Source organism: Octodon degus, unplaced genomic scaffold, assembly GCF_000260255.1.
Source record: "Octodon degus isolate 3935 unplaced genomic scaffold, OctDeg1.0 scaffold00039, whole genome shotgun sequence".
NCBI classification, from domain to species: domain Eukaryota; kingdom Metazoa; phylum Chordata; class Mammalia; order Rodentia; family Octodontidae; genus Octodon; species Octodon degus.
Genome location: NW_004524615.1, coordinates 13,201,537 through 13,217,929, shown reverse-complemented (window position 1 = coordinate 13,217,929; position 16,393 = coordinate 13,201,537). Strand labels below are relative to the sequence as shown.

At 40.2% G+C, this 16,393-nt stretch overlaps 1 protein-coding gene and 1 pseudogene across 1 annotated transcript in view; both read right to left on the bottom strand.

Moving 5' to 3' along the window:
* Dock9 (dedicator of cytokinesis 9) overlaps positions 1-16,393 on the bottom strand; it is a 191,133-nt gene that overhangs the window by 154,809 nt on the left and 19,931 nt on the right. The window contains exons 3-5 of the mRNA XM_023715194.1: positions 10,793-10,966; positions 9,833-10,063; positions 7,771-7,962 (exon numbers count right to left, since the gene is read on the bottom strand). Coding sequence (XP_023570962.1) covers positions 7,771-7,962; positions 9,833-10,063; positions 10,793-10,966 — 597 coding nt within the window. The remainder of the gene's footprint in view (positions 1-7,770; positions 7,963-9,832; positions 10,064-10,792; positions 10,967-16,393) is intronic.
* Positions 9,608-12,599, bottom strand: LOC111816751 (annotated as a pseudogene).

Genomic DNA, 16,393 nt, shown 5'->3' with positions numbered 1-16,393 from the left:
ACTAGATTAATACTGTATTTGCTTTGACTTAAGTTACTCCACTTATTTTTCTTTATGGAAGGAACTGTTGGAATAAAAGGAGAGCAGATTTGCTATATACACTTAAGTAAATATGTGAGTATAACCAAAGGTATGCTTTTGTGTCTTCTTTTCCTAAACCCTGCAACTTACACAGCACTAGATCTTTTAATCACTTTACTATGCACATAAAACTATTAAAAATAATTCTCTTGATTCCTGGTGGAAAATGTGCACATCCACTGTGTAGTGTATCATATTTTATAAGAGTTTAATTAAAAGACTGGAACAAAAGACCCACCCTTCCCCTAGGACCATATGAACAATGCACTAAAGACAATATCCTAGAAGTGGGTGGGCTATAGCCCGAGGCAGCTGCTGGCACAGGGACAGTGTCTCCTCCTCTTCATGGTTCAAGGGAACAGAAGGAGAAGCAAACAGCAAGAACAGTCCAGAAAGGGGGTGTGGGCTTTGGAGCAGGAAGAGTTGTTGAGTGCTAAGAAGAGAATCTGGGGACAGGCAGGGCCATGGTGCCTGCTAAGACAGTCACAAGCAGGAAGACAGTTCTATGACAAGGTTATGTGGTAAGGTCAGGATTGTAGAATGGAGCGTAAAAAGGGCATCTGCTAGGAACCTAGGAATTACCTCTCATATAGAGCATAGAGGACAGCCTGGAGTCAGAAAAGGATCTAAGACCTACAGTGACAATCTGCTAGCTCCAAGAACCTACTAGGTTTCAGAACTGACACTCCTTTCTACCTCTGGGTAAAATGTGGAATACCTTTGCATAGTAGTCAATCCCTCCCCTCTTTGCACACTAATATAAAACATTCTGTATGTGTGTTTACTTTCATATACATAATGGAACTACCTCTTCAATCCTCTAGGGAATTTAGGCATTTGTTAAGGAAACTTTAAAAAACAAAACAACAACAACAAAACCAATTGAACTCAGGGCCTTGCACTTGTCAGGCAGGTGCTGTACTATTGAGCTATATCCCTGGTTCTGAGAAATAGAATTTTAAGGCTAGGTGTGGTGGTATACAACTATAACCCTAGCACCAGGAGTTTGAGGAAGGAGATCACGGCCAGCCTGGGCTACATATTGAGTCCAAGGCCAACCTGAAAGCAAGACCCTATATCAAAAAAACAGCCAGAGACAGATAGACACTGAGACAGACCACGTGAATATTTTCACCTGTAAGGAGGAGGGCAACTCTCATGGGTATACACTGGTTGGAAGAGGGAAGAAAAGTAGATAGAGACAAAAAGCAAAGCCCAAGAGATCCAGGAGAGAGCTTTTTAGGTTGGTGTCTCTTGGCTTGGTCCATCATCACTGAGTAATAAACCCTAACTTTATTATGCTCAGCTGAGCCAATGTTTTAAAGTTACCTCCAACCCAGCTGATGAAGATGCCCATCAAGTCCCCAGGAAGGGCTAGGAAGCACAGGGCCTGCCCCAGCCAATGCTGAGGCCTAGCAGGACCCATACCAAAGCCAGGAGAACTTAAGAACTAGGTGCCCCCAGATGCTGGGTTCTCCACAGCACAGGGCAACAAAGTTGGAACCAATACACAAGCCTGATGAAGAGTCTAACACTCAGATATATCAGAGTTAAGCCAAATGGACTTAACAGACCCATACAGAATATTCCACCCAACAACAACAGCAGCAACAGAATATACATTCTTTTCAGCTGTACATAGTACCTTCTCCAAAATAAACCACATATCAGTTAATAAAGCATGCCTATGTAAATGCAAAAGAATCAAAAATTTTCCATGCCGGGGCTGGTGAGATGGCTCAGTAGAATAAGCACTTGCCTGGCAAGCGCAAGGGCCTGAGTTCAATCCCCAGTTCTGAAAAAAAGAAAAAAAAAAAAAAAATCCATGCATATTAACACATCACGGCACAAAGCAACTAGAAATCAATAGCAAAAGAAACCATAAAAACTATGCAAACATATGGAAATTAAACAACACACTCTTAAATAATCATTGGTGCACAAAGGAAATTAAGGGAGAAAATAATTCCTGCTAGAATTAAATTATAATACCAGTACAACATGCCAGAATTTAGGGACACTGAAAGCAGTCCTAGTAGAGAAGTTTACAGTGGCCAATGCTCTAACAGAAAAAAAGAATGAGGACTGGGGAGAGAGCTCAGTGGTCTAAGCACCTACCTAGCAAGTGCAAGGATCTGAGTTTCATCTGATCCCTAGTACCACATGCTGAGCCACGCCTGGGAACCCGACTTAGTTGCCTTGTTCTATATGTTAAATGTACGTATCCATAGAAGTATTAAACTATATTATGAGACAACTCTGAGAATTTAGGTGTGATTTATTAACAACAGAAGTATTGAAGACTTTCCAAATATCTGACAGATGCATTTGTTTCACAGCATATGATCTGCTTTTGAAAGAAATCAGTACCAAGTTAGTCTGGAAACTAAAATTCACATAGGGCGTTTCCACATTTCACCTCACAGTTCATGTCTTGGCAGCCAACCTATAGTGTACATTAATGCCAGACAATTCCATTTTCAGGGGAGCAGTTGTCTGGGAATGCTCAATGTTTAACTCACTGATAATTAAGAAAATGAACAAAGCATGAGACAAGACAAGGGTCTGGAGAAGTAAACCCATTAAGGTTTCTATAATTTAATTAAACTACTAAGGAACAATTTAAGCAAGGAGCCTTGATATGGGTAGAGAACATTCTTCTTGTACTTTCCAAGCCTAGTGTCACCTAACAAAGATCCTACCACAGACTCACCTTCAGCAAGGAGGTGGGGTGGGGGATGGTCTCCCTAACTGCTCTCCTTTACTGGTCATGGATGACCCCCGATACCACCATCTTTAACTGTCTCTGTTTTTTCAGCAGTGCCACTCTGCACTTGATGTAGATGACCTCCCAAGTATGCGATACAAGGCACCAATTTATGACTCTCCTATACACCACAGCATAGCACCCTAAGAAATATTTCAGTCTTTCCTCTCTCATCCCTCTCACCAATTCCATCCCCAGCTGCCATCATCTTTCTAAAACACTCACCTGAGCATCAGTCATGGATTAAATTCTCTAAACAACTTCCCAATGCCACTAGCATAAAATTCAAACTTCTCAACATGAACCTCTCATGATCAACCACATTAAGTTTTTCTGGCTCATCTCCCCTGCTCCAGCCCTCGGCAACATAAAAGTATTTCTGATTCTTTAATGCACTCACTAGAAGTTGCTAATACTGATCTCCACACTGGCAGCACACTACCATCAATGGTTTATGTACTATGCTTCTAAAAATTGCCAAGGCCAAGCCTGATGGCACATGGCTGAAGCAGAAGGATCACTGTGAGTTCAATGCCATTCTGGGCTACATAAGCAAGTTCAACGCCTGTCTGGACTACATAGGGAGACCCTGTCTCTAAATAAATAAATAAATAAATAACCAAGACATTTCCGTATCCTCTCCCAGACTTGGGAATATAGCTAGTCACTTATCTTTGCTTCTCCAATAACCACTGTGACACCTAGCACAACATAAAAATATTAGTCAAGTACATGAGCAATCAGGGTTAAAAATGAGGATTAATCTATTCTACTGAGTGATCGCACAGGGTTCCAAATAAGTGGTGTTCTGGTCTGGATATGGTTTCAGTGTTTCCCTCAGAGGTGCATGTGCTGGAGCTTGGACCCCAGTGTAATAGTATTGCAAGGCAGTACAATCCTTGCTCTTCTGCTCTTCAATGGATACATGCATGGTCTGTATTTACCCAACTGCATACTATACAACTTTTACTACTGTCTCAGATCTGTTTAAAATGTGAACTGCTGTCTTCAAAAGGGGAAAAAACATGGAGAATATCAGCACACAGTGATAGTCCACTATATTCATTTAATACCCTTTACTTTATATAATAAAATATTAATTTATACAAACAATATACATTTCATTATTTCAAACAATAATATTTTTCATGGAGTTATTTATATAGCTAATCCCAACTACCTACTTGCTCTCAAGTTTTCCTAAGCACTGCATGGAACAAAAATCCTGTCACAGTATGTCTGCTATTTTAAAACAAAATAGGGATGAGGATATAGCTCAGTGGCATAAGTGCCTGCATGGCAAGTGCAAGGTCCTGAGGTCCTGAGTTCAATTTCTGGTACCACCAAAAAAAACAAAAACAAAAACAAATAAACAACCCACCACCAACACCTTAACAGCACTACTTCCCTCACAGGAATGAAGAAAAAATAATGAAACTGTTGAAATGCTTTGCAAACATAAAAATCAACATGACAATCTTCTACTCTTGTTTTAACAGGAGGTAAAAGGCAATATCCTATGACATTCATTCTTTGTGTAGGCAATGGTACCTCAGTTCCTGAATTTAACTCTTTCCAATACTCTGGTCACAAACCAAATTTGGAGAGAACCAAACTGAATTTCCCCATCAGGTCAACACTGAACCTAACCACTGAATGTTATTCAGTTATCCAGTTTAGTTTGTGACCAGAAATAGGGAAAAAATTGTTTGCAAACCAAGATACCACTGTGAATGCACCCAGCCTCTGATGTTTGGCCATGTTCCCAAGATTTATATACATGGAGTATACAACACAGCTGCCTAAACACTGCCCCTGGCAAATGGGTTTCCTCTGCCTATGACAGAGCATAAGTTCCAGAATGGCACGCCTAAATCAGTAAGCAAGATGCAGCACTCACTTGGGGTGCCACATTGGTTGAAACTTACCTGAGGACAGCAGAGTTCATGGCCAGATCACCCTCTTATCCTATATGGCTATCACTTTCACTTGGAAAGGATGACACAAATACAGTTAATTAGGGTTCCTTAATATATCTTTGCAGGGCTGGGGAGATAGCTCAGTAAAATAAGCGCTTGCCTGGGAAGCGCAAGGGCCTGAATTCAATCTCTGGTTCTGGAAAAAAAAAAAAAAAGTCTTTGCGGTTGCTGATCTGAATTCAGATTATGTACATTTGTCTGTTTAGTGATTCTGGGGGTTGAATCTGGGACCTTCACACAGACCTACATCTCCAGCCCTTTAGTTTCAGACAGGGTCTTACTATGTCACTAAGTTTCCCAGGCTAGGACTGAGCTTGGAAATATCTTGCCTCAGGCTCCCAGAGCACTGGGATTACAGTTGTATGCCACCATACCAAATTTAGAAGACTTTTTTCTTTTCTTTTCTTTTCTTTTAAACAGTCTTTGCCCTTACATAACACTACCTCACCAATTTAGGAAAATAACATGTAACAGTCACAAACCCATGCTGACATTCCTTGAAATTTGGCAAGATAAGTAAAATGGCTTTAAACAAATTAAAGAACAAAGAGAAGTCAAGTTAACGATAATTATAAATGGTCCTAAATCACCTTTTCCTATTTTTTTAATTTCTGTAGTGCTTTGGATCAAACCTAGGGCCTCACTACTCAGCCACTGAGCTATATCCTGCAGCCTAATTTCCCCATTCTTGTTCTTTTTCTTTGCTCTCTTCCCTCAAACGTCAATCACGAGGCTCAGATTTCCCTTTTGAGTACAGCTATTCCTTTGAACCTAACTTTTCTTGCAGGTCTGAGGGACTTCCCTTTTCTTAAAAGGCTGCTTGCCTGTGGACCTAATGTCTCACTGAGATCTCAAACTTACATTCCTATAGTAGATTCTTGTGAGACTTAATTTACATCATGACACTAGGACTTGATTTAAATTCCTCGCTCATCATTAATTTTAATGCATATTTTTATCTCCTTGGCTAAATTCTGAGCAACGTGAAAGCAGGGACTCTGTCTCATACTTACAGTCCAAGCAACATAGGAAGCTGAGACTTTTGAGCATGTACTTTGTTGTCTGATTTTGTTTCTTCCATAATTTTACTTTTCTTCCATTCTTTTTCGTTTTTTGTTTTTGTTTTTGTTTTTTGGGACAAGGTCTTATTATGTACTCTAGGCTGCCCTCCCTTTCTATCCTCCTACCTCAACCTCCCAAATGCTAGGATTATAGGCATCTCCAACGCAAGTATTAATATATGTTAAATAAATACACTATTCAACTTAGCTCATTAGTACTGAGAAGTAAATTTCCTTTTGAAGGAGTATTTGACAATTTAAAAACTGTCATTTTCCTGTAAAAGATACTACTTGAACTACAATTAAAATTCTCATCTCCTGAAATTCCAGCCAATGTCAACTCAGAAATATTGCTTATCCAGATATTTTTGGTAGGTTCAATCCTAGACATGAACTAATATCCCAGAAACCACAATGTTCATGGAAAGTTATATGGCTGACCACTGAATTCAAACTGGCAAAAATTTCGAGGAATTTATAAAAAGAGTACTTTTCAATACAAAACCAAAAACAAAGTATTGAGATTATCTTTTGGCAGCTCTTAATGAAAAATCAAGGACAAAACACTTAAAAAAAAAAAAAAGCTTTCAAAAGGACAGATGGGAAATGAGATCAGGGATTTCCAGCCTTTTGTAAACAGACTGGCTTGGTTTCCTCTCCAGGTCAGTGGCTTGTAGATCACTATCAGTCTCATGTAAGTAGAAGAGGAAAAGAACCAAGGGAAAAATTAAAATCAGGATGTTACTGAAAGGGAAATAGAATAACCACATTTTTCTATACAATGCTGAGAACTCTGTAGGATTCTCCTATATCGAACCATTTCCTAAAAGGAAAATTTCTAGGCTAATCAATTACTCATAATCTTTTTTCTGTATTGTCAACTTTCACTTTAAATTCTCTTGCTAAGACATGGATACTGTATGTTACCTAGTAAATCATTCCTCATCCGACTTTATACACAGTTCTAAGAATGACAAGTTTCACACCCATTTGTATTGCACAGAAATCCTATAAACATGAGCTCCTTTTATAAAAATGTTGTGGCAAAATACACCAAATATGAGTTGCTACCTTAAACATTTCTAAGTTTGTAGTGGTATTAAGCATAATGTCATTACTGTACAACCCTCTCCGCCATTCATCCACAAAACTAGCTTCCCAAAGTGCATCTCTATATTCAACAAACAGCTACTCCTGCTGCCCCTATGAACTAACAATCACCATTCTGTCTTCTGTTTCTACAAATTTAACTGTTCTAAGTACCTCATACAAGTAGAATTATACAGTATTTGTCTGTAACTGGCTTATTTCAATTAGCAAAATGTCCTCAAAGTTCATCTGTGTCCCTAACATAACAGGATTTCCTTTCCTTTTAAGGCTGAATAATATTCTACTACATGTAAATACCACATTTTACCCATTTATCTGTGCCTAGCCATTTGGGGTTCTCACATTTTTTGGCTATTGTTCCTAATTCTGCCATAAGCAGAGTATACAAGTATGTCTTTGTGTCACTGCTTTCAAGTCTTTCAAATGTATGCCCAGAAGCAGATAAAATTCCTTTTTGCTTTTGTTTTTTTGGAGGTACTGGGCATTGAACCCAGGGCTTGGCACAAGCTAGACAAGTGTTCTACCACTGAACTACATCTGGTGTCTTTTCTAAGTTGCATAGGCTGTCCTCAAACTTGTGATATTTCGGCCTCAGCCTCCTGAGTTACAGTGACTGCAGGAGTACACCACAACACCTGGCACGACATATTCTTTTCATCCTTCCATACAAACACCATCTCTTGCTTGCTTATACCACATACCACAGTCTAGTTTTTATAAAATATGAATGATATCCACAAATTGCTTCCCAACATCCTTCTTCATTATTTACCATGTTCTCACAATCTATAACTTCACCAAACTGCACAAATATTAGCATACTCTGGAACAAGTTGGGACCAAGCTTAAAAAAGGCAGATGCAGAGTCAGTGGGCTGATTGCAATTGTTAAGAATATCATCATAAACAGCATTATCTGATAAAGGACTTCTACTTGAGGGAGGACCATGATTGGAAATCAGTCTCTGACAGGAAAGGTAAGGATCCCAAGCATTACTTTCAATTACACAAAGATCCATCATCTCTTAAGTGATAAGTCAACCTATGTTTCTTGATCCAAAACATAAATCGTGCCCTCTAATTCATCGCTGAAGTTTGCCTACTATTTTATTCATGACAAACTATGGTAAGTTCTTAAGACTTTAACACCAAGTAAACTTTAGTATGACCACAATACTTTGTTAAGATCAAAAAAGGTTCATTAATCACCGGGAAACATTCCTTTTTAAGGCTCTACATCAGTGGCTTTTTTTTTTTTTTTTTTCTTTTTCTTTTGTTTCTTTTTGTGGAACCAGTGATTGAACTAAGCCCTTGCACTTGCCAGGGAAGTGCTTATTCCAGAGCCATTTTCCCGGCCCCAGTGGCATTTTTAAGTTAAAAAATTATCTACTATCTACTAAACAAACCAAATGACTGATTCAACAAGTATTTTTACAAACAGAGCAACTGGGACTTCCACAAGCTAAATTGCATTCATGTTACTTCATTAACCAACAAAACCTATGACATTCATAATAATGTTTCTATTCTGAAATAACACATATCCAACCCTAGTACTCAGTGTGTCAGGGATTATGTCAGGATAGAGCTCCATAAACCTGACACCTGAACCCTCCTCAGAACCACAGCAAAAGTGGTGACACTTGAAAACAAACAGCATAAAGAGGAGCTAATGAAAGGCCAAGACAATGTACACAAGCATTTGTTTACACAGTGTGGACAATATAGTAGCAGAAAAAATAAGAGAATAGGAGGGTCACTGAGAATTTTTTTTTTAATTTAGAAATTTATTGTTTAATCCACAAGCTTCATACAGCTTTAGTCTAAAAGACAAAAACAAAACAGTGAAACCAAGACAATAATTCAAAGTCCGGGCCTTCTTCCAGCTTCCAAATACAAGAGCTCTGAGCATTGTATATCCCAATTGGAAGAATAAGATAAAAATATGAATGGAGCCATGATCTTTCAGAAAACAAAGATTTCATATACCTGAAGGATCCATTCATTCTTCCTGGGATGACATAACTGCTTTTACAAGCAGGGAGAGAAGGAAAAAGTAGGAACTGGTGATGAGGGAGGGAGGAAAGAAACTCAGAACAGAGTAGAATCCAGTTCCAGTGTTCTGAATCAGTGTCACACACCTGTATAAGCCTAGTGTCCTGGAAAATAAGCTTTCCTTTTTCTGCCTCAACCTGGAGCTAAAATCCTGATTCCTTTCAGCAGCAATCCCACAGGCAACAGGGAAGATTGTGGCATTGGAACATCTACTTATGCTTCTGTGGTACTCCAACAGTGGTCTGATTCTGGACTAGCTTTTAAACCATACAAGGTTGGAAGCAGAACTTAAATGCGTGTGAAGACTTGAATAAGAAGTAAACAAACAAATGAAAAAGAAAAAAAGCAAAGGGGGAAAGCCTCTCTGGGAATAGCCAGGAGCATTTAAAGAAATAAGAATGCCAACAATACTTAAACCCCTTTTTTAAAAAAAGAGATTTTTTTTTTGGCTTAAAATATTTTACTCTAAATGAAATTATATCAGATGTCAATGACAAAATGTCACTAATACACTGTGGACACCTTTTGCAATGGAAATGCATGCCCCCCCTTTTTTATATGGTGAACTTCAACCTAGCAATTATTATAACTAATGTTATAGTCTAAAGCTCAAACACATTTTAGCAATTTTGAAATTGAATTGAGTACAAACCAAATAAAATTTACATCCTAATCAACATTTCCCCCATGACTGTGGGGACATTTGAGCCTTCTGCATGGATCGCAGAGCCTTTTCCCGTACGTGCTTCTCTAAGTCCTCCAACTTGTCTTCAGCTTCACTCTCAGCCTTTTTCTTGGGCTAAGGGCTGCCTCAGGTTCTTTCTGTGCTGATGTGGTCACGGCAGCAGCAACAGCCACAGGGATAGCAAGAGCCACAGCGGTTGGAGACACAGCCTTTTCCTTCTTGTGTTCACCCTTTTTGTATTTCTTGTCCTTTTTCTTCCCACCTCCTTCCTGACTGGAATTCCAGACTGGTGATGGGCTTGGTGGCCTTAGCCTTCCTGGCCAGCACTGCGGGGACCAGTTTGTAGAGGGCAGTTGAGGCTAGACAGGGGACAGGGGTGCTAGGGGCTTCTTAGCCACTGCCTTGGGAGACCAAGAGACAAACGGAGAAGACCTGAGCCCATCTCACGAACTGCAGGCTTAGCAAGGCAGCCTTTTTTGTCTTTTTAAGTCTGGCATTCTGGAGACTCTTGTACTAGGCTGGGTACTCGGACATGGGGACTGCCTTCTTTGGGGTGAGGCCAATGTTCTTCTTCGAGTGGGTGGACTGCTTGAGATCTGAGGAGCTCGAGACCACAGTGAGGGAGAATGCTGTTTGGTTGTAGTGACCAGGTCTCCCTGGGAGCACGGCTGGGGAAGACCCTTTCCTAGGCTTTGATGAGACAGAAGGTGAGTGTCTCTTGGTGATTGGGGAGCTTCTCTGGGAGGTAAAGAGGGGGAGACCCAGCCCTCTGGTGGTGGGTATGGTGATGCCCTTCTCTTGGGAGGAGGTGGGGGCAAAGCCGGCCTTTCTCTTTGGTTTTTTTTTTTTTTTAATTTTATTTATTTATTTATTTATTTTGTGTGTGTGACCAGCTCAGCCCACCAGGGGGCGGGGCTGGCTGGCATGTGGTGCTGGGGGATTGAACCGAGGTCCCCGTGCTTTGCTTGGCTTAGCTTGTTCTAAGTAGGTGCTTCAGACCACTGAGCCATCTCACCAGCCCCGCCTTTCTCTTTGGAGGTGGAGAAGGAGAGTACCTCTTCTGTATGGCAGGAGAGTATCTTCTTGGGGAAGGTGAGCATTGCCAAGGAGGTGGTGAGGGGATCCTTCACCTTGGCAGTGGTATGGGGGATCTGGGCCACCAAGGAGGAGGAGATGGTGAGGGTGAGCGGCATCTTCTGGCGGGTGGAGGGGAGGGTCTTCTCCTTCATCTATCACAAGGGAAGGTCTCTTTCTGGCACTTTCGTGGTGATGGAGCCGCACTTCTGGAAGGGGAATGTCTCTGTCGCTGCGGCCCACCCCACCATTTTTCACATGGGATTGCTTGGGGCACCCATCTTCAGAGGAGGAGGAGGAAGAGGAAAAGGGGCTAGAGTCAGATGAAGACTGCTGGTTCTGTTGTCTCTACTGGCGTCTCTGCTGCACAGAATCAGCTGCAGCCATTTTGCCACCTTTATCTTCTTCGGATTCAGAGAACTCTACTTTTCTAGGCTTTGGTGCTGATGCTGGCAATTTTCTTTTCTCAGTACCTTTATGTTTTGGCACTTTATCTTAAGTTCTCCCCAGAGACACAGAAACATGGCTTTTTCTTGTATGGTTTGACTGCTGGGGTGTTGGGAAATTACGCATTTTTGATGGTGGAGCAGCTGGCAGGGATGGCCTGTGCCTTTGACTCAAAGGACTTCCTGGAGGAGATAACCTCTGCTTTTTTTGAGGAGGGGCTAGATGTCTTCTTGGGAGGTTTCCTTGGTGGTGACTGGGAACGAGATGAGGATGACCAACTGCTCCCAGACTGCGATGCTACGATGCCTCCTTGTCCTACTGGAGATCTACTTTTCCTGTGCCTTGGAGGAGGCAGCATTCATCATGCTAGGGTTCTTCCTCAAGGAGACGGTCTCCTTCTCGGGCTTGGCCGCCGCCTGAGTGAATATGATCTTGATCAGGACCTATGGCGCCTTCTTGGTCAAGTATGAGAAGGAGAGCAAAAACAGGTTCATGACCTTGATTTGGAATGTGACCAGGATCTTGGCCAGGTCTTTCCTTTTTCTTTTTTGGAATTTTTTTCCAGAGTAGGTTCTTTACGTTCTGGCATGGGTTCAGGCTTGGGAACTTTCAGGATGTCACTAGTAGATGTGGCCACTTATACTGAAGGTTCTTTTACTTTCACTGAAGGTTCAGGGAGCTCTGGAGTTTTTTCCTTCTTTTCTGGAGCAGGGGAAAGACTCAGGCTCCTGGTTCTGTGTAGGGGAGATAAAGAATGACTGCACTTTCTCTCTCTCCTGACAAGGGAAGATCATCTTCTAGGGGAAAGAGATCTGGATTTGCATCCTCTTGGGCTTCGAGGCCTCTCCCTTTTTTCTCTGTTGCTTTTTTTTCTTATCTCTCTCATCTTTGTCTTCATCCTGCTTTTTCATTGATGACAATTTTTCTTGTTCAATCTGTCTCTGCTTTATTTCTTCTTTCTTTAGTTCTAGGAAAGCAGAAGGGATTCCAGTGATGTTTTCTTATGCACTTAACAGCAGAGGCCAAAGTTCTCCCATAAATTCTCTAGCATTTTTCCCATTCAAAAACCCAGTCAGGTGATTTGCATCCTTTTGGAATCTGGATTCTTCACTTCCAGCTGGTTGAATATAAAGTCAATCACAGTATCATCTTCAAATCCAAGGATTTCTGTTACTTGTTTTGTTATCCAAGGCTTTATAAACCTCCAAATTTACTTTGCTCATGTCTACCTTTTTTTTCCAGGCATTCTGCAAATTTCAACTGCTTCAGTATTTTCTTCTGTTTGTTGATGAACCAATTATCCTGTTCTGCACTTGTTCCACAGAAGTATCCCACGTCCATCTTACTTCCTCCTTCAGAGATCACTCTCTTGTCAATGAGGATTTAAATAGCTTCAGAGCACATGGGATTTCAAGTGCCATCTAAGATGGAAAGCACTGCCAGCGAGGAGAAAAATGAACCCAAGAGAAGTACCAGGGTCTCCTTAGATTCCAGTACCAGCGTCTAATTCTGAAAAAGATTATTCATGATACTTCCATTCTGGACCATGACAAATAATACTTCATGATCATCTGACAGCTTAGAATTTCTTTTTTTTTTTTTTTTTTTTGGAGACAGGGTCTCACTATTTAGCCCAGGTTGGCCTAGAAATCTCAAGTGCTGAGAGTATTTTAATTTTTAAAATCCTCATTTACTTTCTCTCTCTCATCTTTTAAAACACTTTTCTTCTGTCTTTAAGCAAAGATATTTGATCAAAAAGATAGGTAATTCACTTTCAGAGAACACCTAGATGCCAGTGAGATGACCAACAGGACTTGAAATCAACATGCCTACTTGTGAAATGTGCAAAAGAATCGTCACAGTCCACACCTGTGGAGGATCACATGGGCAACTCTCCTTGCAAGTGGAGCGACTATCTCCATTATGGCTGAGCCTCATCCTATTTTCATATACACAGCTGACTAGGACTTTTCAGTTGGTTTTAAGCAATGCATAGCAGTCTAGCTGAAGTGCTGGTGAAGATGCCAGATCTCTGAAGATGCCAGGCATATTGCCCCAGAATCCCCACCTGCTGCTCCCTAGGGTGAGCCGAGTGGACACTGGATGAAAAGCTGGGATCTAGACTCAAGATAGAGGCTATGACTTCATGGAGCTTGAAAAGACTGGACATCAGAGCTGAAGCACCAACCCCAAAACATTTGATGCAATCTCAATTGTGTAATGCAGCTTACTCTGCATGTCCTTCTCTCTGCATATTGCAGAGGTAAATGCAGCCCTGACCTAGCTCATGGCACTCATCTACTTCCTGACACTCTCACAGTCACTTATCTTCAAGCCATTCCTTTGCTTATGAAAGAATAAAACCGGGGTTCTGCCTTGGGTCAAGGCTTTTGTTCTGGATAGACATCATCATGGCTGGATGTAGGACCCGTTGGCTCCCCATAACTACAAATATGCCTTAACGTATTTATTGTTGCCATGGGTTACACTGGGTGTGGCAGAACGGAATTAACTTGACAGGATTCCAATAACATCCAGGGAATTACAACTATAAACTTTCTGGGCTGAGATGAGGACCAGAAAGGGCTCTCTATACGTACTCATATATTAACAATCATTTTGAATATATTTAGCAGAAATTTATACAAAGTTCTACTATTTTACTTATTAGCTGTTCAAATGTATTTTTGCAACCCACTTCTCAGCATGCATTTTAGCCCATTTCTTAACTTACGTGCCATTCTTTTTCTGTGTGAAATAAAATACTCTGCCCTGATAGTTGTACACTCTGCCTCTAGTATAACAGAATGATAATGCTCTTCTTTTCAGCCTTAGAATAGACAAGTAAAAGGAATGGGTATCATTGCTAACACTATTCATCCAGCTAATCAGACATTCAACATCACCAAGACAGCAAGGAAGCACAGCATAAATATCCTTACCTGATAGCAAAGTGGAGGAAAAAAAAATTTTTTTTTTTAATTGGGACCCATCACAACGGGAATTAAAGCTGAAATTCAAGCTTCTTAATTTTTGGAAAAATTTCCTCTACACAGAAAAAAACTTACTTGTTCTTTCATCTTTGTCTAGCAAAATGGCAATGAGTTCTTCGCCTTTCCTACAATATCTGGTATCACAGAAACAGTTATGGACAGGAAAAAAAAAAAGTTCTCACAAAATTTGTATTGCCTGATTCTGTATCTACTCAAATATCCAGGTTCATTAATTCTGTAAAGAAAAGGTGCTATTAAACTAACCACTCTGTTTATAGTTTTCTTAAGTGATTTCATTTCAGGCCTATAAATACAATTTTGGATTCTTGGTTGCAAAGCTCAGAAAAACTTTTCTTACTCAATACCAAGAACACATGCTTTATGCTCTAAGAACCTCAGCTAACATTTAGCTGACTTAGAATACTAAAGGTAAAATTTGTCAATGTGAAGTGTAATTTGTAATCATCTAATTTTGTTTATTTGTTGCCAAATGACAGGCAAACTGCATCATTCTGGAGTGCCCTTTTATTTGGCCTTCAACTGTGTAAGTTTTCTGAGCATGGCATTTTTGTGGCATTATCTGAACCTATTTACCAGTGCAACACACTTTGGCAGTAAGATGGAATAAATAGTCAATTTCATTACCATGGTATTCCCTCTTTTCAGGAAATAACTAACAAATAATTACTTTTCAGGATCTGTAGCAAATTAGAAACAAAAAAAAGTGTCAACATTCTCACCTCTTTTATAAACTGCAATTTCTTAACTTTGAAAAGGGCATTTTAAAGATTGCAGTTTAACAACTGTCATTAAAATAGCCATTCACAACAGTAGTATAGATTATGTTTTAGAAAGTGGGATTAGAAAGTTAATATCAATCTAGAAAGTTAATGTCAATTACTTCAATAGCTTCCTGATAAGAGCATGGAAATAGAGAAGAATGAAGTGCCAGGGTCAGGTCCCATGAGAGAAAGGGCAGTAACCAGAACCTCAAATAGACGAAAGAGCCCCTGGGTTGCCAGGCCCCTAACACCACTGGGGAAAATGTTGTCTTTGTTCCTCAACAGACTCAGCTTCACGTGGGTCACTCAGCCACAGAATAATCAAAGAGTTCAAAACACCAATCCAGAGAACAGCTTACAGCAAGAGTGGCCTGACACCTCCAAGAATAGCACCTCTGGTACACTAGGGACAAACTTCAAGACATTCCTGGTAATCCCCGAGCCCTTCTATGGGAGCTCACACAAAATTTAGAGCTTCTCATGGCAAGTTTCCACAGTGTCAACCTGAAAGTATGGATGAAAGAATTCCCATTGTTCCCCAGCAAAGTCCATTTGTCAGACTCTAATATACTTGCTTAAAGTCTGTTTCCAAAGCAGTCTCGTAAGCTGTAAGAGGCACTTGTGCACACTAAATCAATGGCAAAAACAGAACTCTTACTCAAGACAAAACACCCACACACTCTCTCTACACATTATATACTCATATATATACTTAATATGCAAAATAATATCACTAAAATGAGTTCTTAAAAGAAGTATTCATTCATCAAGAAGCTACTAGAATTGAGAGACAAATCCAGTAGCATAGCAGGATACAAAGTCAATACCCAAAAGTCAATAGCATTCCTCTACAGTAAGAGGGAAATTAGAGAATCAATGCCTTTTACAATAGCCCCACGAAAAATGAAACACCTTGGAATTCATCTAACTAAAGAAATAAAAAATCTTTTCATGGAAAATTACAGTATGCTGAAAAAAAGAGATCGTACAGGATCCCATGCTCCTAGATAGGAAGAACCAACATTGTGAAGATGGTCATACTCCCAAAATTGTTGTATAGATTTAATGCAATCCCTATCAGACTACCACCAACATACCTCCCAGACCTAGAGAAATAGTTCCTAAAATTTATCTGGAACCAAAAAAGACCTAAAATAGCAAAGGCAATCCTGGCCAACAAAGACAAAGCAGGAGGCATTACAATTCCTGACTTGAAATTATACTACAAAGCTACTGTAATAAAATCAGGATGGTATTGGCAACAAAACAGACATGAGGATCAGTGAAATAGATTAGTAGATGCAGAGGCCTCTAGGAACACACTCAGCCACCTGATCTTCAACAAACATGCTTACTGGAA